At 46.0% G+C, this 24,382-nt stretch overlaps 1 protein-coding gene across 11 annotated transcripts in view; it reads right to left on the reverse strand.

The window, feature by feature from the left end:
- HDAC4 (histone deacetylase 4) overlaps positions 1-24,382 on the reverse strand; it is a 214,773-nt gene that overhangs the window by 85,820 nt on the left and 104,571 nt on the right. For 8 of the 11 annotated variants that reach the window (XM_062642742.1, XM_062642716.1, XM_062642725.1 and 5 more), the window contains 3 exons: positions 19,181-19,425; positions 7,976-8,126; positions 3,224-3,344 (listed from right to left, as the gene is read on the reverse strand). In XM_062642742.1, the coding sequence (XP_062498726.1) occupies positions 3,224-3,344; positions 7,976-8,126; positions 19,181-19,425 (517 nt within the window). The remainder of the gene's footprint in view (positions 1-3,223; positions 3,345-7,975; positions 8,127-19,180; positions 19,426-24,382) is intronic. The other 3 variants (XM_062601716.1, XM_062642757.1, XM_062642768.1) reach the window with 2 other exon arrangements.

A 24,382-nucleotide genomic window follows, 5' to 3' on the forward strand; every position in this document is an offset into this window, starting at 1 on the left:
CCGGCCTTTCAGAGGTCTTGAAAGAGGTGAAGTTGTACATTACATTGAGTTTGGGGGCATTCCTGAAAGCTCATAGCTTCACAGAACGTATCCCCTGTTCTTTGAGCTTTGAGGTCCTCCATAAAGCCTTCAATCTCCATGTGCACAGCAAAGAATGCATGAGACTTCAACCACAGTCATGGAACACAAACTGGATATATATTCAAACATATGTATCTGTGCTAGAATGTTTTGTATACCAAGACTGTAGACACCTACAGACACTGGTATAATTTAATGTGTGATTATATCTCTCTACCTCCTTCCCATGCAAACACTCAGCTTTCATGATTGCTACCACACTGAGTAGTTACTACCAAGTGCATTTCTAACAGCTTCTCAGGGAAGTAATAGCCCTGTTTGCTAAGCCCAAGGCACTCTGTCTGCGTTCCTGCTAAGCCACTCTTACTTATGTTAACTAAGGTTTTCAAACACATGAATGAATACTCAGTACCCAAGAGACACCTGGACATTTAATGAAGGGTTAAATGGTGAGTTCTCCAATCCAAATCTGTCCAGGCCTCTTTTGGATTAACTCCCCACTTTGCTCAATTGATGTTTAGAATATGATTTAATAAGAGAAACAGCAATGAGACATTCCTCTGGCCAAAAAGAACAGCCACAGTAGACACATGGGTCAAAGCTGAAATACAAGTTCTGCCTGTATGTCTCATGGCTCTGCAATTAGTCCAGTGATGCTCCCCTCCTCTGCAGACCTTAGTGTCAAGTGGGGTCAGCCCTGTGCTGGGGCTCTGGAGATCAGAGCCTCCATGATAATCCTTCCCTGTGTATCTTCTAGAACTGGGACAAGGACATTGGGCATTCAAGGCCAGGCTGAACGGGGCTTGGAGCAGCCTGCTCTAGTGGAAGGTGTCTCTGCCCATTGGAACTGGATGAACTCTAAGGTCCCTTCCAACACAAATGAGTCTGGGATTCTATGGTTTTGAAAAGCAAAGCCTCCTGTGAGCAGGGCTGTCCAATGGATTCAGAATCCACAGGAGGGACAGCCTGACATTCCAAGTCAAAAGGATTTCTTCTGTTATTGCCCATCACCAACATAAACTGAAAATGAGACCCACAAGACAGTTTACAAAGTGGCTTGAATACCACAGAGCTGAAGACAGAGCAAGACCTCTGTGATGGCCCACAAGAAACAGTATGAGAATTACCAAGTCTCTCTCGCATTTAGCAGATCCTTTGGACTACAACTACATCCTACTTAAAAACATCTAAAACTGGCCCCTTGTAATCTCAAGGGCTGATCCACACATGCAGCTGTGCCCTTTAACATCAGTGATTAATTAGGAACTATTCACTAGCTATAAACACTCAATGTACCAGCAACCAGCAGTGTTGAATGAAGTTCAAACAGATACAAGATCAAAGAATCATGGACTGGTTTGTGTTGGAAGGGACCTTAAGCTCATCCAGTTCCAACCCCTGCCATGGGCAGGGACACCTTCCACTAGGGCAGGTTGCTTCAAGCCCCTGTGTCCAACCTGGCCTTGAACACTGCCAGGGATGGGGCAGCCACAGCTTTGCTGGGCACCCTGTGCCAGCGCCTCAGCACCCTCACAGGGAAGAGCTTCTGCCTAAGAGCTCATCTCAGTCTCCCCTGTTCTGGCAGGTTAAAGCCATTCCCTTTGTCCTGTCCCTACAGGCCCTTGCCCAAAGCCCCTCTCCAGGTTTCCTGCAGCCCCTTTAGGTACTGGAGCTGCTCTAAGGTCTCCCCTTAAGGAGCCTTCTCTTCTCCAGGCTGAACCAGCCCAGCTCTCTCAGCCTGCCTCCAGAACAGAGCTGCTCCAGCCCTCGCAGCATCTCTGTGGCCTCCTCTGGCCTTGCTCCAAGAGCTCCACGTCCTTCTTGTGTTGGAGGCAGATACCGAAGGCAAAAGCATTTGGACATCTCAGAGGACAACCAAAGCCTGGCCCAAAGGCTACATCACATGTCAATGGAACACACTTCACATCACAGCCATTGACGCAGAGCCGCTGTGGTGTTCAATACCCTCAGGAGAGCTGTTGTTTCCAAGTAATGCTTTCAATTCTTGTTTTTAAAGGAATTCACAAACCTTAATAAGACCAAAAGAAGTGCTTAAAAACAGGCGTGTCATTTAAAATACTATTTCAGCATCTGTTACCACTTAATTGGCTTGCCTGCTCACAGTAGGAGCATCCAGTCTAACTTCTGCAAGCCTCATCTGCGTATGCTAAATCCAAACACCACCCAACTGAATCACATTCAAGTATGTGAGTACATAAATATCTCTCTAACTGAATTGCTAACCTTTGAGATGCCATATAAATAAATACTAATATGTAATTAATTTCAAAGGCTTTCTCTTCTTTTTAAAGAATCCTTTTTAAATAGAATGGAAATGAAAAATCTTTGACTTCTGCCTTAATAGCTGAAGGGTGCATTGACAAATCCTCCTCCAGCACTAGATAGGACACTTTAGTCACACAGCCCTGCTGCCATCTGCCCTCCTCAAAGGCTGAACGCAACGAGCTCATGCCTGCCTGCACCTTACTACCAAAACAGACCCTTAGAAATCCTTGGGAGGCCTTTGGGGCTTTCTTCCTGCTTCATATCTTTTGTTAAATCTAAGAATACTGATCCTTTACCCACCACAAAGCAGGTGGAGGGAAGACAAGGGGATTACTTAAATCCCTATGGATGGCCCCTTGTGCATGAGTTTATATGCCTCTATCTGTCAACATCCTGCAGCATCACAGGAAAGGGATGGCTTGATTAACATGTGCCACAATAAACCTAACAAATAGGCTGATATTTGGAAAGCTCTCAGCATTGGATGGGGCCTTAGAGCAACCTGCTCTAATGGGAAGTGTCCCTGCCCTTGGCAGGGGGTTGGAACTGGATGAGCTTTAAGGTCCCTTCCAACCCAAACCAGTCTGGGATTCTCTGACTCTATCTATGCTTGCTCAACTACCCTGAGTTGCAATACACTAAACATAAAAAGCAATTTACCCATTTTATTGAAGTTCAAACAATTCACACCGAAACCCTCTGAAAAATGCATTTTGGTCATGCACAGCACAGTCAAACCCCAGCTCTCTCTGCTCTGCTTTAGCCAGTAAACACATCAGGTCCATTCCCCACATCTCCAGCAATGTGAAAAAAGGTGGCACAGGCTGAATCATAAGATAAGCCCAGTACCACTTACCCGTACCAGAAGCGAGGGTCACTGGATATACAGTGGTTGAGATTCCGGTGTGCCAATGCCTTCTTCTTATTTAAGACAAACTCTTGTAATTTCATCTTGACTTCTGTGCTTGCCACCGCACCTGAAATATCAAAATGTATAAGAAAAAGACCATTTAATCAATTGACATACTTGAAAGAATTGAAATTTCTATAAAGATCCTCAATTCAATCTCTGATTTCCAGTCTAAAAGCAGAACTTCTTATTTTAAAGAGGGGAAGAACACAGTATCGCCAGTAAGAAGCTCTCTTTTTTATTCCCCTCTTTGCCTTTAGGCTTGCATATAATCACAGCTCCTGTTTGAAAACAGGGATTGAATCAGAGATTTCTCTGTTCACTATAAAAGTGTTGTGAAGAGGATTTTACATGTGCAGGGAAGCACACTCAGAAGAAAGCCGTTGTACGAGGTATTTCCAGCTTGCTTTCCATCAAAGGTAGTTAAGAGAAAGGGTTTTGTGTACACTCAACTTTTAAATGTCACATCTGCAAGCAGAAGGGGAATGAGACCAATGTCTCATATGGGGATTTAGTCTTGAAAACTCTTGTAAATAGGGCCCTCTTTGTTCCCAAGTATCTGTGGACGATTAGACCTACATAATATTCCGATTCATTTAAAAGTGTGCAATCTCTTCCTTCAAATAGAAAATCTCACAGTTAAAAGAAGTAAGGAATTTTGCAGCTCAGAGTTAAAATGTCAACTGTGTAATTTCTAACCATGATTTCCTCCACAATAGAGACCAGTTTGTTTTCCTACCATGATGGATTAAAACTATCATTTGCCTGACAGAACAGATTCGCAGGCAGAGAGTTCCTGATGGAGTAATGCATAGGAAGTTTGGCAAGTAGAACATGTGGAAAAGGATGGTTCATCTATACCTTGGCGTAAAGCAAGAATTCCAAAGGAAAGTAGCCTGGCTACAAGGAAAAGAAAAGGCCAGGAAAGCTGTCTGCTCTCCTGGGAATAAAAGCTTCAACTACAACAGGGCAATCTTTTGCCTCCTGGATCCTACTCAGCAATGTGGTGCCATTTGACAGAGTGCGGAAACACTTCTTGTATGGCTCCAAGAGAAGAAAACTGCACTGTTTTTCTACAGCTCTGCCTTGAATCTTGGTCAACTGTGTTTAAAAGGTTGAAAAGTCACCTTTTTGGAGCCCTGCCTTTCTCACTACATCTACATATGTAGGTATGGTGTATAGCTGCTGAGGAGCTGGGGGTAAGTTTATATGAATGTAGCAAGCCACATGGCTGGAGCAGAAGAGGAGACAAAGTCATGCTTAAAGTCCTTATCTCTCCAAAAGGTCATCATTCATCTATGGGCATCTTTAAACTAATCTAAAATGGCTGCATTCCACCAGTTTGGGATCAATCTGACATGATTTAGGACATCTGAAATGAAAGTTTTCTATGCTGAGATTTACAAAAGCTTCTTGGCTTCTCTTCCTCTGGAATTAGAAGCTGAAAGTCCCCATAGCAAGATAAAAATGTGTAGGCTTTGCCTTCCCTCAGGAATGCTGCAGCCATGGACCAAGTTGTCATGAAAGACCTTCTGACCATTACTCACCTCTTGAACCTTGAGTTGAAAGATCAAAAGAAAACCCAAGCCCAATGATCCAATTAACTTTAAATAAATATAAATCACTTTAAAATACTATAAATAGCTCACTAACAAAATAACCACACTGGGTTATTTTGAACCCAGTCACTTAAGCATTGTGCAATGTCCAGTAAAGATGTTAAAGAGGACTCTAAGGGCGGAAAGGGACAACATGTCACATATACAATAGTATAACCATGAAGGAGTATAAGCAAAGAAGACAAGAGAAAGCCCATGTGTATGGATTAAGTCCATAGGCAGGAAGCAACCCCAATGGAAGCAAAAGGCACAGCAGAGTCAAAGCAGGAGGAAAGAGAAAGAACTGGAGAGCAAGAGCCCACACAGCAACCCTGGCAAGGGAAGCAACTTTGCACGTGGGAAAAACCAAGCTGTGAAGCTGGGCTGTTCCTTTTGGAGAGTGAGGGTGGAAGAGGAGGAGGGAGCAAAGAGCAGATCAAGTGATAAGACTGCAAAGAAGAGAGAGCCACAAGGAGCAAAGTACTGCAGGCAGAATAGCTCTAAGGAGCCAAAAAGATGTATTTGGATATATCCAAATATAGCACATCCAAACCTAGGATAAGGCAGGGTTAGTGGGAAGAGACTAAGGGAGGGCAGTGGCAGGACCAGGCTCTTGTAGAAGGAGGAGGTTCCACAATGCAAGAGGAGAGGAGCAGAACTCTTAACTGATGGTGTGGGCTTATCATTGCTTAGGAGGAAGTCCAAGACAAGCCACAGTCCAAGACCGTCTGAGCAACAAGGGATTGAACTGTCCATGCCCAGAATTGTCTGGAAACACTGATGCACAGACAGGTTGTAGGTTCAATCTGAGCAGTGGAAAGGCAGAAGGACCAAGTATCGCTCCTTATCCTGCAGGAAAACTACCTTTACTTTCATATACATTTTCCTTCCTCTAAGGGAAGTATGCTTTTCATCCAAAACTTTCTGATAGCAGGTATCAGTTAAAGCTCACAAGATGAGAATGCAACAAGCTGATACTGGCTTAAACTAAATAGGTTTGTGGTTTGCTTCTAAGAGATACAAGCCAATTCCATTTGGGCTTACAGTGATGGAGGAAGGAGGAAAATAAATTATACACAACTATTAATGCTCCATCCCTGGCGGTGTGCAAGGCCAGGCTGGATGGAGTCTTGGGTGACATGGTTTAGTGCAAGGTGTCCCTGCCCACAGCAAGGGGGTTGAAACTGGATGATCTTAAGGTCCTTTCCAACCTTAACTATTCTATGATTAAATATTCTTTATATTTCAGATCAGGACAATTTTAGCTGTGTTGCACTTAGCAAAATCTTCTGATGTGAGAAAAAGCAGTATTCTGAAGAGCTGAGGTGCTATAATGATTATACACCATAGAACTTCTTCAATAAAGAGTAACTTAAAAATAAAACTGTAGCCATGGGAACAGGATCTTCAACTTACCATCCCCAAAATCTGTTTTCTCCTTTACACCTATGGTGTTTCAGCCAAAAGGTGCTTTGATGCCTTTGAAGCTCACAGAGATTCAGGCATTCTGCTATATATTCAAATGACTTTAAGGAGAAGAGCCAGATACCAGTACTACAGAAGTACCCAGCAAAACACTGACACAGTATCAACAGCTGATAATAAAACAGCATGGTGAAGTGGAAATGCTTATAGCTTCCATCCATCTCAAACCCACTGCCCTTTACTTTGGACAATAACATAAAGCAGCCAGAGGAAAATGGAAAGCAATGGACCTGGTAGTCAACCAGGCACCAGAGCAGCAAACCTGCATTAGCATCCCTTTTACTCACTCCTGAATGTTAAACTGCTTCTTTTAAATAGATTCAGATCTTTTGGTCTTTCCAGTGTCTAAAATTAAAGAAAACCAAACTAAACCAAACACACAAAACACGTTGGATCTCCTATGAACTGCTTTACAAAGGTGTTGGGGTAGGCCTGTGTGTTCCCTTGTTTGACTCCAGCTTAAAGCCTACTGCCACAAGATGCATGTGCAGGGAGTGGGGAATTCAACCTGCACATAGTGTATTTCTTAGTCTCCTACATACCAGTCTTTCCTTCGAATCCCAGACTGGTTTGGGTTGGGAGGGACCTTAAAGCTCATCCAGTTCCAACCCCTGCCACGGGCAGGGACACCTTCCACTAGAGCAGGTTGCTCCAAGCCCGTGTCCAACCTGGCCTTGAACACTGCCAGGGATGGGGCAGCCACAGCTTCTCTGGGCACCCTGTGCCACTGCCTCAGCACCCTCAAAGGGAAGAACTTCTGCCCAAGAGCTTATCTCCATCTCCTCTCTGGCAGGTTAAAGCCATTCCCCTTGTCCTGTCCCTACACAAAGCCCCTCTCCAGGTTTCTTGTAGCCCCTTTTGATGCTTATTCCTACTAGAAAAATTCTTTTTGGACCTTTATCTCACTCCTGGTTCCCAGACAGCATCCCATCTCCTCCGGCCCCCTTTGCTTCTTCCATCACAGGCTGCTTTATTCCATTTGAGCTGAAGACCTAACAAGTTGATAGTACAACTTGGTGAGGTATTTTTCTTCCCATTCACTTCCAAAAGAAAACCGAACAAGCAACCAAAGTGCCTTTGACAAGGGGAAATTGTGAGGCCATAATCACTCTACTGAATCTCCTCAAGTGCATAATGACACGTGGGAAAGCCAGCCACAATCTGTAACCTCATGAAAGAAGTACTTTCTGAATGAAAACACTTTCAAAAGCAAAGAACTGAGAACTCGGCTCCATCTTAAAAGAGGGGAATTAAAGTGAAAGAAGAAGCAGCAGCAATGCAGTGTGCATCTGGTGTATTTTATGGGCTTAATATTCTGCCTCCATTAGGAATGCTGCCAAAAATACTTCAAAAAATGTTAAATCAAGTAAAGAGATGAGAGGCTTCCTTTTGAAAAACGCTCAAATGGCATTTCCTAAGACAAAAATGAAGATAAAGCAGAGAAATACGTTTCTCTCCGCACTCAATACTTCAGTTTACGTAAGCTCCCTGTGCAGCCGAGCTCTGCAAGAGAGGCCATCAGGAAGGTTTCTCCAGCTTTATGAAGCTGCATGATGGCTGCCATTTATCTGCTCTACCTGTCAGCACTGACACAGGTGAGCTTTTTGCTACTTACTCTCTTTTCCTTTCTCTTTGTTTTTTAGCTGCTGAAGTTTCTGCTCTCGGTGCTGCTTCTCCAGCTCCTGTTCCTGCCGGTGCTGCTCCAACTTCCTCTGGTGCTCCAGCAGCTCCTGCTGATGCTTCATGGCCAGCATCTCCTGCTGCTGCTGTGGAGAAGGGATGAGAGGAAAAAGTTAACACTGCAGAGCTCCCAGAGCTAACCCAGAAGCTGCTGTCAGGTGACAACATTGCTTAATTCACTGAAAGAGCAAAAATGGTGTTTTCCTTGTCCAGAGGCTCCGGCACCATGACTCACTTTATGTAACCCTGTTTCCATTTCAGGGATATGCTAAGTGATAGGGACTGTATGCTCCAGGCTTCAGGGTATGGTCTGTTTACAAGCAGAGCATCCTGTTCAGGAAGCACCTCATTTGAGAAAGTGACGAAAAGCTTCTACCCAAAAGAGGGGAGACTGAGATGAAGTTCTTCCCTGTGTGAGGGTGCTGAGGCGCTGGCACAGGGCGCCCAGAGAAGCTGTGGCTGCCCCATCCCTGGCAGTGTTCAAGGCCAGGTTGGACACAGGGGCTTGGAGCAACCTGCTCTAGTGGAAGGTGTCCCTGCCTGTGGCAGGGGGTTGGAACTGGATGAGCTTTAAGGTCCCTTCCAACTCAAACAATTCTATCCTGAAGGAGCGTGCTTGAGCTCATCAAGTCAAGCACTCCCAGTAAAATACACCATTATCAATAGGGGCTTTGCAGAACAGTTCCCTTGTGCTTTTTTGAATAATCCTCTAATTATATGACTTTGGACTCTGGTTTCTCCAAAAGCCATTTTCCCTCTCTGTGTACAGACACGAGTTCCCACGTCCTGGAACACTTCTATCTTCTTAACTCCATCAAACACCGGTTACTTTCAGGGTAAGGGAACCCTCTGAGAACAGGTCTCATCCCATCCTTCTGTAAACCCTGACAGTGTGAGCAGACGCACTCCATGTGCACTGATTTCTCCTATTGCACATTTGTGCTACCCCGACACTGCAGCTGCGGATGCATTCTAGACCACAGACATCAAATGAAACCATTCTATATAAAGATGCAAAGAAAGAAACGTAAAGAGGTACTTTCCAATCTGCCTGGCTATCTGCTGGCAACTCTGGATGGAGGAGTCCCTGCTGCTGCCGCTTCCAAGCGGGCAGACTGTTGTAAAACACCCAACCCCAGTTATAGCGGAATTCACAATGATTGCACCTATGCTTCCCTTCCTCATCCTATGGAATTTTATGTAAACAGCAAAAAAAAAAAAACAAAAAAAAACCCACCAAAACCCAGACTCTCAAAACCTAAAGAAGAAAAACAACCAAAAACCCCCCCAACAACCCTTGACGAAAGTAGTTATTTTTGTTTCATAATTAAGCAGCAGCTTCCACTAACACATCTCCATTTGGAGCAAGAGTATCTTTTCAGGCTTCCAACAAGTCCACCACATGGTGGGCTTTTATAACCTAGCCATAGAAAGTATGCAAATGAACAATATTTAATGCACAATATGTTAAAACAGGTTTTGTTATTTTTATGAAATCAGGAGCCTTTTCTCTCCATCTGCAGTCTCCTAGGTTCTGCGTGCTTCGCTTCCTGCAATGGTTTACATACATTAGGGTGCCTTAGAAGGAACTGTGCATTCATTGACATCTGTAGTGAAATGTAAATGAAAGACCAATTTGTATCTGGATGGCTTATAGAGGTTTCATTAGAGAGGTATTGTTCCTGCTGATTTGGACCCCACTTGCCACAAAGCCTATTCTTAATATAGTTTTCCCATCTTTTCAAAGTTGGAAAAATAAATAGTAATGAAGCAACCTCTCCAATCATCTCCATGAAAAAGGGAAAGAAATCACTTTGTTGGTGTCTGCTGGAGCCTCAGAAAATGACTCCAGAAAACCCATCCGGGTGCTCTGTCTGAAATGGGATGTCTTCTTACAGCATGAACATGTCTGCAAGCCCCGGGCTGAAAACAAGCCACACAGACCTTGGGTCAGCACCCCAAATCCTTATCAGGGCTCAGCCACATCATTGCGCTGCTCATCCCTGCTGCTACCGGTACCCATCTTGCTCTAATAAAGCCAGAGGGAATATAACTATCACATTAAAAGTGCAAAAAGGCCTTTCTTAGCTTTAAAACCATAAGCTTTAACGCTAGACTGTGCCCCAGTTTTATATTTTGGGGGCTTCCAGTTTAATTTTCTCATGTAAAAACAGGGTTTTCTGCTGATGCTTTGTGCAAAAAGACCTACAAGCCGCAAGAGAACCCACTCCCACCAACTGACAGGAGGAGCAGGAAACCTGAGGACACAAAAAGCTGTCACAGCACAAAAGGAACAGAAGCTTCACAAGAAGGTGAGCTGCTGCTTCATCTGAAGTAATCAAGGTTCATTTTAACGGTCAGTGACCATCCAGCCCCATGTGTGGCCAACTGCAGCACAGTCATACCCTCCCTCCTGCACCATGCACTATGCTGCTTCTGCCAAGGTAATACCCATACATTGTGGGCTTGGTCTGGCATTGAAACTTCCCATTCCCAACGATAATGCCATTGGAATAGCTATGAAAGACAAAGTGTTATGCCAAGGGAAATCCCTTTGCATTCAGCCTAATTCAGCTATCAGTTGGAGGAGCACAGTGTGTGGCAGCCAGGCACACCGCATTAGGGAGCGCAGCTCGGAACATCTGAATTAGGTGCTCTTGCCAAAGTAAATGTTTGTCAATATTTGTAACTATGGGGATTCCTGCATATGTTTAATGTCACTGCTTCCACTATTTATGAAAACTGCACAAATGCTCAACTGTACCTGGAGTTAGTGTTGCTGGTGCTCCTTTAGCATACATTAATATTAATCAATGTAATCAGGAGAACGCAGAGCATTCCCAACACTCAGCTAACCATGAGGACTTGCTGCTGCAGTGGGTTTTGCCATCTCATTCATCAGTTGTGTCTTCAGCATGTCAACCTACAATGGGGACTGACACCTTACCAGTAACCCCACTGTCAACTTCCACTGCGCAAAGCAACCTCTTTGTAAGCAAAGAAGAGCTAAACCAGAGGGAATAAGGATGTGTTTCATGAGGACATGTCACATTAAGGCTTCCAGAACGACTCCTCAAACTGCTAAATGAGCAGCAAGAATGCGAGTCCTTCCTGCATCCAGGAACCTTGCAGACACTACCTTATTCTTCCCCCAGAAACCAGGCACTGCTCTGTGCTGCTTCTTTTCCATCCAACCATCACTTTAAAGGTGCATCTGTCATTTACTTTCCCAAAATGTACTAAAATCTGCAAAGCAGGAGAGGTTTTGAAGCTCAGACTATGGCTCCTAGGGTTTTACATATATATATTTGAATAGCTTACTGTAATTAGTGGAAGGCAGTATAAATCACCTGTACCCAGACAGCTCACCCTTACTCATGCAGGTAATCACAAGCCTGGCTGACCAACAGTTTGCATACTGATTGTTGATATAAGATTGCAAGCTGAGGAGTTCTTTATACAACTACTTCCCCTGCCACCTCAGAAAGAGAGGCTGGCCTCTGATGGAGGCAATAGCTTCAAAGAAGTTGCAAGGATGTGCAAGTATAATACTACCTTCAAACCCGACAACTTAGTGCTAGACAAGACCAAAACCAACCCAACAAAGCAGATCTTTGAACTTGTCCTCTTCAAGTCAAGAGTTGAGGCATGACCCAGAAAGCACTTTGAGAAGCTGAGCTGGGTTCACCTCCTTTCGCTGAAGCTTAATTCTTCATGACATTCTTCCTATCTTAGTCCTCTCCCTCAGCAGCCAGCGAGGTTGGGGTTTTGCTGGAAACAGTGGGGTTTAGGACAAATCATCTGCCATGTGCTTTGCCAAAACTGTATAATTTGGGGGGGTTAAATCTGATATTCAAAATTATCAAGAAAGCAGTGGCCAAACCATGTACACATCAAAACACCCCCCGAACAATCACTAGCTATGGGTGGAAGCAAAGCAGGGATGTCAGCTTTGAGGGAGAACCGTTGTATTGGGTGATTTCAGAGCGCTCTCAACACTGGCCATTCCTTTGGCCAGACTGCTTCATGGTCTCCACATCCTGTTTACTCAAGTCTCAAGCTGTGGTTTCAGTTTCAGGATTCACTCCCCTGGCTCCATCCCAACGTGTTTCAGATAACTCCTGGAGCACTAGAGACTGCTCAGAATGACTGACTTGTATTGGAAGGTGGGAGAGGGGGAAAACAACGTTGTGGTTTCCAGCAGGAGCCAAGACACAGGAATCCTAAAGCCCAGCTGAGCAGAACAAATGCCTATCATCCTTCTCTTGGACACATCAGCAGCTGAACATAGATTTGCTGTGTCCCCTTCCAGCTATCAGACAGCACCCCTTTGCTACACAGGGAAACAACCCTGCCCAGCAGACAGCTTCCCGGGCAGGAGACTGATCCCAGTTAGACATATCCTACTGGGAATGTCTGATGTTCAAGTTTATGAGGCTCAAATGTCTCCAGGAACGGGAACAAGGGTTGTGTTCCCTCCCAGCCAGCTCTAGGTGACAAGATCCTACGCTATTAGTTTGGCAGCTTACATATGGATATATAATTTCAGATCACTGTTTCTTTCCCATGCTATTACTGCTCGCTTCCCCTAAAAGGCTGGAAGCTCACATAGCAGCTTCATCCCTCTAAGTCCTGGATATCTGTGCTGGGAATGCATTTGTACATGCCTTTTGCTCTCTGACTGCCACTCCAGGCTAGTTTTCACCCTATCTCCAGAAGGTGAGACTCTTTAGAAAGCGCTGAGCTCCATTTCTAGTATCCAGCATGTTCAGCTCCATCTCCCATTTTACCCTGAACAAAACTCCCATGCATTTGCCTCTGCTTTGCTTTACATGGTTATTACTGAAGGGGGGGACAAATCCTTGCACCAGGAGCAGGGAACATCCATCCAAATCATGCATGACAAGAAGGAATCTTTATAAGTCAAAGATCTATATAAACAGTCCTGTAAAGGAAGGAGCCCCAGATGTTTAATTCTAAGTGAGATTTTATGATGCCATAAGCAATCAGACCTCAGTCCTTGGAGAAGCAGTTATATCCTCTGTGAACTGTTATGGGGTGCAGGGAGTAGATGAGTTAGAATGGGAATGTTATGCTAGAATTAGGATCAGGAGTGGAGATGTAGGAGCCACTACCAGGTTTTGGTCACTGCAAAGAAGTAGGCACTGGCACAGGATGCCCAGAGAAGCTGTGGCTGCCCCATCCCTGGCAGCATTCAAGGCCAGGTTGGACACAGGGGCCTGGAGCAACCTGCTCTAGTGGAAGGTGTCCCTGCCTGTAGCCGGGGTTGGGACTGGATGAGCTTTAAGGTCCCTTCAACACAAACCACTCTGGAATTCTATGATACACACCACCACCAGTTAAACAGGAAACTTAAACACAGAGATTTATCCACCACCACTGGTCATACTGCATGTACTTGAGTGAAGCTATTCACAACATGATTTATGTTTCAAATGTAATGCCATTCTCACACATACCAGCTCAATGTTGTTAAGAGACCACATGCACCAACAGGAATTACAAGTTTAGGAAGGTTAAATTTATCAGCAACAGTGTACATTAACAGGTCAATATTCCTGCAGGATCCACTAGGCTCTTTCTTTACTCCTGCCCTGATTCCCTGTGTGCTCTCTCTGACTACTTCCCATCTATTTTATCTATTTCCAAAGTAAGATGGAAGTTGAAAAAACAGATGTGTGAACTGCAAAATATTCTTGCTCCTGCCATTTAATCTGCAATTCCAAACTGAATAGAGACCATAAGGATCTAGGCTTTAAAAGAAAATCATCTCAAGTAATCACTGTGCCCCACACACATTGTATTGGGAGACAAACTCACAATATAAACAATGGAAGAACAGGAATCTGATCACTTAAAAAAGCTGTTAGGACTGCTGTTGCCATCAGCCATTCAGCCTTCAGAACACCCAAATTCTGCTCAATTTATGTCCAGCTTCAGGAGATTCATTCACAAGAACATGCAGTGGGTGAATAACTGTTCTTTGACTTCAACAAAGGAACATGGAGTGTCTGAGCCCAGGGTGTCACAGACTTTCCATCTCCCACCGCTGATGGATTGGAAAACCTCCATATCCTGCTGGAAAACTGTGAACTCCAAAGCAAAGAGACTGAGTAATGGTGCACAGAGCACAAGGCTGGCTGTACCACCACACTCCATGCACACAGGTCCAGGGATTCACAGTGCAATCCACACCCACTGTCTGCAATTAGATTTGCAATTTGACTTTTGAGTGAGGTTTTTTCCATCTCAAAGGTGGAGATAGCTGGAGTTCCCATTCAACTCCTTCCAGCCAACAAACTGTGGCCTATTTCAGAAGCCCAAAGGAAACATGCTTCTTTTACCAGGTTTAGAGTAGGACCAGTGCAGACAATGATCCTGACTGCGCAACCCAGCTTCACCCCAGAAATCTTCAACACTAAGTAGGAAGATGCTCCCAAATGAACCCAGCCTGCTGCATGATGACTTCTTCAACCAAGAGAGGGGGCCCAGAGGTGTCCAAGCTGCCCTATGGATCTGTTGACACTACCCATCCTTCTGTATGAAGATTTGTCTTCAATGCTCTTCGGAAAGAGCTTGTCTTTGAGGCAGAGGAAAGTCACTCCCTGCCCTTCAAAGAGAGCAAACACTCTGATCTTACAAAAGCTTTCCTCAGGGTTACTTCCATCAGAAGTGAAGTTTTGCAGGCTCCAGGTCTAAGTCTTGGAGGCAGCTCTGTGGATCAGAAAACCGAGGCAAGGTCACCAAAAAAGAACAGGAAGCTGTCTAGAAATAGCAAGGGAGCACATTACAATGCATTCAAGTAGACAGAAGGCACAAAATGTTCAGTCTGGGTTTTTTTTTTACCACCGACTGTACCCAGCTGCAGCCTTCCAAGATGAATAATCTTATCATGTCAGAAGGCAGACAGAGGCGGGCACCTGGTATCTCTGGGCTTTTGAAGTTGCTCTTGAACAATGCAGGCTGTGAGGAACGGCTGCTTTGCAGACAAGCAGCACAAACTGGAGCAGAGGGAGTCTCTCCGCATGGGCTGCTGCAGGCAGGAAGGATGGAGCAGACACAGTCAGCAATGGGAGCTGGGGTGTTTGGGGGCGTCAAAGGGAAGTTTGCCCTTACCAGAGTTCAGTGTGAAGAGGAGGATACAGGGGAAATGGGTACCCTCGGCAGCCCTGACTCAGGGCATGAGGAAGGCGCTACCCAGCAAAGGGGAGAAGCAGATGACATCAATCCCATCAGCAGATGGGAATTTAAGTTAGGAAGCAGGAATTGACACAAAGAGGCCACCAGAAGAGGCTCTAAGCACTGGCATGGCTACAACTGAGAGAGGATGAGATTTGTGCCCAAGGAGCAATCCTGCAAGCAAACCTACCATTCCAAGGGCAGGTACCTCCAAATAAAAGCAACAGCAGGATCAATGTGATACCTGTTAAGTCTAGATGTCTCTACAGCATTCCAAGATGTGTCTGGAAGATTCCCTGTCAGCCTTTTGCTCTCCAAAACAAAAATAAGGAATGGCCAGAGAATTTCAGCCTATATCTCTAAGATATCTCTGACACCTCAGATGTGTTACACCTCTCCATCAGGGCTTGAAAGCTACACTGATTAAAACTATGCCATCTGAAACCAGCCAAAACCTAACAAAGCCATCTCCTCAGCTTTATCTCAACACTGCTATGTATATAAAGCTGATGTCTGAAAACATTCCATGTATTTTATTAACTGGCTTGAAGCCATGAGGCAGCACAGCACACTGCTCCACAGATCACTGCATTCGGAAAAAGTGACCAACTTGGAAATCACTCCTCATCAAACCTCACCACGAAGCTCCTTTGGCTCTTGTTATGGACTCCTCTGACTCCTCTGCCCACCCTGTCTACATTGCATGTACAGCCTCATCCTCCCTCTGCTCCCAAGGCACACAAACCTTTTCTCAGATAACGGGAAAAGCAGGAATAGCATTGCAGAATTAACAACCTTGAACTTCCAGGTTAGGATCAGAGGTCAATGAGGAGCTGTGAGGCTCAGCTGCTTGCCTGTCTTGCTATCCCATCGCCTTCCTCACTCTTTCTTATGTCTGCTGTCATGTGCTAACACCAACATGCGTCAGCATCCTGAATAAGTTCCTGGCTTTAGCTATAAACCAGCCAGGGCTGGGAAGAGCCCTGCTCCGAGCTCCGGCAGCGCACGGATTAACCACATCACCCACCGCGTCCTTTCACTCCCACTGCTCACTGAGCTCACACTGCCCTGCCAAAGCTCCTGCCCCTCTTCAACCACCTCGCTCCGGCTCTTGACCAGAAGGCAAATGGAAAAGCTTTTGGTAACTTCCAGCTGATCTTGGCTGGGAAGGAGTGACTCACAAAGGAAAAAATTCCCTGCCGATTCCTTCACAATCAAAGGTCAAGCAAAGCTCACACTGGGACCTGTGGAGAGGCTTTCCACCGTTGCAACGGCCCGGGCATCAGGCTCCTTATTCCATCCTTGGTTTTGTTTAGGAAGGCAGATTTGAAGGCTATAAATATTGTTACACATCTGGAGAGGCATTCCGGAGTGGAAAATCCATCTCACTGAAGGTAAATGGCTACAGGAGAGAGCAGCTGCCACCTCTGCCTCCAGCCAGCACGCAGCAGCCTCCGGTGCTCACCAGCTCCTGCTTCCTTTCCATGATGCTCTCGCATCTCAGTAACCTGCGAAGCTGCACCATCATTGTGAAAAGCACTTTTCCCTATTTCTGTATGAAGTTTCATCAGGTTCCATTCATTTTCCCTAAACAAGTCAGGGTTTTCTTGTTACTCCTTGATGGCAACGATTCCACTCCTGCCGCGTGCCAAGCAGTAACTGTGCCTACTGTAATTACCTTCCACAAATACTGTTTCACTCGGAGCTTGGCTCTCCAAATTCCAGGATCTTCTGGGATATTCCACCTACATTTGGAGCCCACCTCTTCAAAATCCAATGCCTACAAAGCAAGGACTGCTCAGGAGGGAAAGGACAAGGGAAGGGATTGCACGTGCAGGCAAGAAGGGCTGTGACCATCCCATCATCTTCTCCTCTTGCACTATAGGTCAGATGATTCAAACTGGGCTGTTGGAATGAAACCAAGTTCTGGAAAAAGCCCAAACATCAGATTTCAATAGGAAAAAGTTATCTATTTGAATAGAAAAAAAAAGGAAGACATGCCAGCATTTTCCAAGCCAAATTTCACTTAAGACAACTTTAAGGTGTTCCTTACACCAGGGCTTTGTTTAGGGGTGGAAGGGAGAGATGATTTCCCCCCTCCTAGCTCACATCAAGTCAGATGCAGGTTCTCTGCTCACACTGACACCAGAGTAAGAAAAGAAAGAAAACAAATAAACCCTGATCCCTGCTGTACTCGCTGAGCTTTAACATGTCAATGGAGTAACTTCTTTAAAACATCCATAGTGCTGCTGGCGGTAACTGACCCATGCTGGTTACACAGATGCTCATCCAAAACACAGAGCTGCTTCACAATCATAGAACCATAGAATGGTTTGGGTTGGAAGGGACCTTAAAGCTCATCCAGCTCCAACACCTGCCATGGGCAGGGGCACCTTCCACTAGAGCAGGTTGCTCCAAGCCCCTGTGTCCAACCTGGCCTTGAACACTGCCAGGGATGGGGCAGCCACAGCTTCTCTGGGCACCCTGTGCCAGTGCCTCAGCATTCTCACAGGGAAGAGCTTCTGCCTAAGAGCTCATCTCCATCTTCCCTCTTCCGGCAGGTTAAAGCCATTCCCCTTGTCCTGTCCCTACAGGCCCTTGTCCAAAGCCCCTCTCCAGGTTTCCTGTAGCCCCTTTAGGCACTGGAGCTGCTCTGAGATCTCCCCTTAAGGAGCCTTCTCTTCTCCAGGCTGCTCCAGCCCCTGATCATGCACCTCCCTCCACCTCTGTCCTGAGGAGAACACAGAGGACCCACCAAGGACTGAGATAATTCAATCATTCCTCAAAGAGCGACTGCTCTTCCAAACCCTGTGTTTGAAAACTCTGTAAATAATACACTATTATAAACTTTTAATCCTATCTTCCCCACTCTGACGTGAATTTCGTATTAAAACAAAAGTTATATAACGTTGAACTGAGGTTGCTTTTTAATATTACATTAACGCTATTTACCATGTGCAGCGCTAATCCCCGTTTGAAAGGGAAGCATATTAGCAATGCTGAAAGCTTCTGTTACCATAGCGATAGTCTATCACTGTGAAATATTTATATAATGTCTAAGGTTTTCACTATGCAACAGCCATCTTCTAAACTGCACTTCCTGCTTCTCCTGTGTGTTACACAGCTTCTCCGTCCCGTGCACCAGAGCAGCACAAACACCCGCTGCAGTCCTGGCTCCTGTCACTGCAGAGACACTAAGGTTCAAACATCTTCTCTGGACCTTGTGCTGATGTGCAGTGAGCACGCTGATGGGTCCCTCTAGTCCCATATATATGGTTGTAGTGGAAAGCCAGCCTAAAAGCCCTCTTGTTGGGTTAAATTCTACTGACACTTCCCAAATCCAGGCAAAACAAATCACCTGATGGCAGTGGCATACAGGAGTACTGAATACAGATAGGGGGTAATGTTTAACATGGCACCAGCTTACCTTGCTTCCTCTCCTCCACCCTATCCCCTTCTTTAACTCCTGGTGCTTGCATCCCTTTACAAAAGATCAAAGAACCCAGTCTGGTTTGGGTTGGAAAGGACCTCAAAGCTCATCCAGTTCCAACCCCCTGCCACGGGCAGGGACACCTTCTGCCAGAGCAGGTTGCTCCAAGCCCCTGTGTCCAACCTGGCCTTGAACACTGCCAGGGATGGGGCAGCCACAGCTTCTCTGGGCACCCTGTGCCAGCGCCTCAGCACCCTCACAGGGAAGAGCTTCTGCTTAAGAGCTCATCTCAGTCTCCCCTCTTCTGGCAGGTTAAAGCCATTCCCCTTGTCCTGTCCCTGCACAAAGCCCCTCTCCAGGTTTCTTTAAGAGAATACTCTTTCGGTATTCTTTGAGCAGAGGTTACCAAGTCCAGCACAGTATTCCTACCCCAAAGCACATCAGCTGGATCACCTCTAGGTGAGGGGATGCTTCCACACAGTGCCCAGTGCAGGGCTGCTCATCACTTACTTTGATGTGCTCATGCAGCTGGGCCTCATGCTGCCGGGAGAGCTGCTCGTGCTGCCGCTGGAACTCGGCTATGAGGATCTGTCTCTGGATCTGCTGTTTCTGCTTGAGTGCCAGGAGCTCCTGCTGCAGCTGCTGTTCCCGCAGCGTCGGCTCTGTCACGGGCATGGAAAACTGGTGGTCCAAGCGCAGATCCATTGGGACTGAAGTCGGTGCAACTTGCAAGGGCAGTGCTGTGGTCACATCAACTATGACATGAAAACAAGAGGAGAGATGAGTGTATTCCTCACTCACACAGGGATCTACCTGTCATATCATGTCCAGTGAAGACATTGAGGAACCATGGATTGAATCAAGAACAACACCTTTAAACTCACAGCATCTTTTAAATGGTAAAAAAAACACTATGGGAATTCAGAGTTCAGGAAGTTTTCCTGCAGCCATCACCATCTGCAGCTATATGCATTTGCTAACAGTAAAGGACTTCAACACATTCCATGTGACCCTTCTTGATACCATTCTACATCTGAGGATTTGAAACATACACCTGTGGTTCTGCTCTTCGAGCATCACTTGAAATAAGAAAAATTAATCTCAGACTTCACAGAATCATGGAATTATTTGGGTTGGAAGTGGCATCAGAGCTCACCCAGCTCCAACCCCCTGCCACAGTCAGGGACACCTTCCACTAGAGCAGGTTGCTCCATGCCCCTGTGTCCAGCCTGGCCTTGAACACTGCCAGGGATGGCGCAGCCACAGCTTCTCTGGGCACCCTGTGCCAGCACCTCGGCACCTTCACAGGGAAGAGCTTCTTCCTTATCTCCAACCTGAGCTTCCCCTGTTCTGGCAGGTTAAAGCCATTCCCCTTGTCCTGTCCCTACAGGCCCTTGTCCAAAGCCCCTCTCCAGGTTTCCTGTAGCCCCTTTAGGCACTGGAGCTGCTCTAAGGTCTCCCTGCAGACTGCAAACACATCACATGGGGACACTGCAGAGCAGCAGCAAGACAAAGCAGGTTCCCCAATGGTGACTATGCAGAGACTTGCATGTGTCATTCCAAGTCCAAGTGGGACAAACCTGAAGCACAATCAAGGCACAGACAGAGAACAGTTTGTTTACTAAGAGGTGTATGCTAAGAGAGTAAAAAAGGGAAAACTATCACTGTGATTATCTGTGGAGTAAAAATCAGGCCTTTGCTTGCACAAAAAGCACCCCCCTGAAGACAATGGGAGTGTGGTAGAAAAGGGCAGAAAGAAACATCTGTAAAAAATCCCTTTGCAATAACTGAACTCAGCTTGTTTGTGCTAAAAAAGAAAATCACTGCCATCACATGATGACTACAAATGCCTAAATTCCACCTGAATTCTGCATTTCTCCTACACTCCATACATGGGCCACATTTAATGCCTCTCTCTACAAGCACTCAGCCACTCCTCTGCAGAATGAAAACAGGCTCACCCTTCAAAAACACTGCGCTTCCACAATCTTGGAAATGAAAGTTGGGTTGGAGGTTTTCATTTTAGCTGCTGTTTTCCCTTTAAGATACGTTTGTGCAAGGTTGCACAAACTATGCAGCATCCCTGAAGCTGGACCAGTCACACATCTGCTAAGGTACCTACTCCACAAGACAGGGATTGCCTGCGACTGTGCCTGGGGAAGGCTGAGATCTCACAGGGGTAGACATGATGCGCCACTACAAAGACCCTGTGCTGAACCTGCCCTGCTTATACAAACCACTTCACTGCCACCCTTCTATGCCATCCCCCAGAGGAAGCCACTGTGATACCCTCTGATGCCCACACATAACCTCCATCAGGACATTAGTATCATCAATCCCAGAGGAAGGAGTTTTCACAGGTTTTGTCCCAATTTGATGCTGGTAAAACCTGAGTCTGAATAAAACAAAGACACACAGGAAAAGAAACCATAATAGTGGAGTCATTCCTAAAAATCCAGGTGTTTTGGAAGGTGTAAACCAAAATGCACCGCCACGCTGCCAACAGCAGCAGGGACAGGTACCACTGGAAAGGCAACTCCATCCCGGATGGCAGCTCCTTGGAAAGGGGGATGTGGAGCTAAGTGGTGGGGTTTCAAAAGCACAGCCATGTTAGTGCTGCTCGAGCTGAAGGCAGAGAACAACCAAGAAGCAACAAATCACATTCCAAGAGATGAATGAAGACATTTTGCTTGGTCTACACAAGACCAATTTGCAGGAGAACATCACTTCTAAGCAAAGAAATGCAGATTAGTGTAGGAAATGGAAAGCACAGTAAAAACCAAACCCAAATCCATTGCTTTTCATTGAAAACAAAGATGCACAAAAGCAGGGGGAGGGTGCTACAGAGACCAGAGCATCTGAGTTGAGTTTCACGTGTGCAGGAGCAGTGTCCTTCCCCCTCCTCATGCTGGGGAGGAGGAGACTTTCTCTTCGGTTTTCTCTTTTGGATGGAAACATTCTCTGCTAAAGGTCACATTACTGGAAGTGTTGCTATTTTTCAACCCACAAGCTCTTCCCTCCACTTCCCTATTGTTTTCCTTCCTGTGGCCTTTTCACTGCTCCCCTCTCTCCCCCGCAGGACCAGAGCTGGGATTCCTTCCATTAAGGGCATTCTGGGCTGAGCCATTCAACCATACAAACCCACCTAACCGTGTTCCTAAGCTCTCCTTGGGAATGGCTGATGCTTTCCTACGTGGTTGGAACTGAGGGTAAACCCTTCCAATACCTACTCACAAAGTATCCCTACAGCAAGTGCTGCACAGAAGCATTCCTCCATCCTTTCTGTGGGAGATGATGGCTCGATACCAGCCCGCTCATTTCACAGACTATCGCTTCAGAAACTTCTCACCTTAGATGTGATGCTTTAAATTAGATTTAAAACAGCATTTCAAAGTGACAGAAGAACGTTTTGGATCTCTCCAGCACCACTCAAACTCAGGCAACCCTGTAACAGCTCCATATCTATGTGATACCTGCCCCTGCAGCATGGTGCATGGGGCAAAAGGTACCATCTGAAACCATTTTGTGTCCCAAGGGCTGTAGGAAATGCGATGAGTGCTGGAAAAGAGACAAGGGGTGATGGTTTTAAACTAAAAGAGGGGAGATTCAGGCCGGACACGAGGAAGAAACTGTTTACAGTGAGGGTGGTAAAACACTGACACAGGTTGCCCAGAGTCCCCTCCCTAGATCCAGGAGAGCTCAAACCAGTTAATGGTAGAGGATCAAACACAGTGAGTCATGAAGAAAGCAGCACAGTGGGCTCTGTGAATCACAAACCTTTTAAATGTGCTCCCAGCTGTCACGTCCAGCTGAAGATTTCTGAGCACCCGGAACAAACATCTCCCATCTTTCGGATGTGCGGACCAAAGGTCAGAGTTACTAATGCAGAGGTAGGAGTCACTCGAGCTGCTTACCCCTTCTCCACATAAATCTGTTTATCTTCAATACAGCTGACTGTGTTTGGTAATGCTATTTATAGACCCATAGGCTGGTTTGGGTTAGAAGTGGCATTAGAGTTCATCCAGCTCCAGCCCCCTGCCACAGGCAGGGACACCTTCCACTAGAGCAGGTTGCTCCAAGCCCCTGTGTCCAACCTGGCCTTGAACACTGCCAGGGATGGGGCAGCCACAGCTTCTCTGGGCACCCTGTGCCAGCGCCTCAGCACCCTCACAGGGAAGAGCTTCTGCCTAAGAGCTCATCTCAATCTGGCATAAAGCCATTCCCCTTGTCCTGTCCCTACAGGGCCTTGTCCAAAGCCCCTCTCCAGGTTTCCTGTAGCCCCTTTAGGCAATGGAGCTGCTCTAAGGTCTCCCCTTAAGGAGCCTTCTCTTCTCCAGGCTGAACCAGCCCAGCTCTCTCAGCCTGGCTCCAGAGCAGAGATTTAGACCAAATCCAATTTGTCTCGAAATCCACATACAGTTTCTAACACACGTTTAAGAACTAAGCACTCTGTTCCCTAAAAGCAGACAATAAAAGCTTTCAATGTGTTAAAATACGCATGGTTTCAGCCAGAAAGAACACACTACTCCCTGTGACTGCTACAACTTGTGCTTGTGTCCTCTGATAAATTATAGAATCATAGAGTGGTTTGGGTTGGAAAGGACCTTAAAGCTCATCCAGTTCCAACCCTCCTCTCATGGGCAGGGACCCCTCACACTAAACCATGTCAACCAAGTCTCTGTCCAACCTGGCCTTCAACAATGCCAGGGATGGTGCATTCACAACTTCCTTGGGCAACCCATTCCAGTGCCTCACCACCCTCACAGGGAAGAGCTTCTTCCTTATATCTAACCTGAACTTCCCCTGTTTAAGTTTTAACCTGTTACCCCTTATCCTGTCACTACAGTGACTGATGAAGAGTCCCTTCCTATCATCCTTGTGCTCCCTAAGCAGAGCCTGAACTTGCACCGTGTTGGATAACAGTCCCGAGAAAACTTCATGGTCCTTCCATTTCCCATCCAAAGGGATTCATCCCTCCTGCAACATGCGACACATGGGGCACCAGCTTTGGAGAGCACGACCACAATTCCCATTCAGAGTCTCGGCAGAGGCTGCGTCATCCTCGGCTCTTACTATTTCAGTCTCCAAATACCCCCCTCTTTGAAATGCCATGAGCTCCCCATAGAAGAAGCGAGTGCTTTTGACCTCCCGAAAACAATCCAACCTTCTCTGCTTAATGAACACATCCTCAAGACAGAAAAAAGCCTGTGTTCTTATGAATATTTTATGGTAGACTAGAAAATTGCTTTTCTAGGTTCTGCCTTGAGAACATATTAATACAATCGGCTTCATGACGCTAGCAAGAGCACAAAGACTACATTCAGAGGTTGAATGCAAAATGCCAAAGCCATGAATTCGAAGACAAGATTGCGATTATGAATAATCAACTATCTTGTGTTCTCTCTGCCTTTTCCTCCCCTGTAAGACCAGAAGGAGAAAACAGGAGGGATGTTACTTGTTAAGCTCTGTTTTAACCTAAGCATGGAAGGATTCTTTCTATCCATGCTCAAGTTACCATTAGTGTTATACCACCTTAGAAACACTCTGCTCGATGGTTCTCTCCCACACCACCCAAGTCTGCCCGTGTTGGATGTTAAAGCATTGTCCCTGTCACTCACCAGAACGGAGCAGCCTCCTGGTTGAGGCTGCCCATTTGACAGCTCACAGCCTGCTCTTACATAGACTGAAGTTGTTAAAACAAGCTTACTGTAA

The sequence above is a fragment of the Pezoporus occidentalis genome, unplaced genomic scaffold (genome assembly GCF_034315485.1).
Source record: "Pezoporus occidentalis ecotype Australia unplaced genomic scaffold, CSIRO_AGI_Poc_V1 ctg118, whole genome shotgun sequence".
In the NCBI taxonomy this organism is placed as follows: Eukaryota; Metazoa; Chordata; class Aves; order Psittaciformes; family Psittacidae; genus Pezoporus; species Pezoporus occidentalis.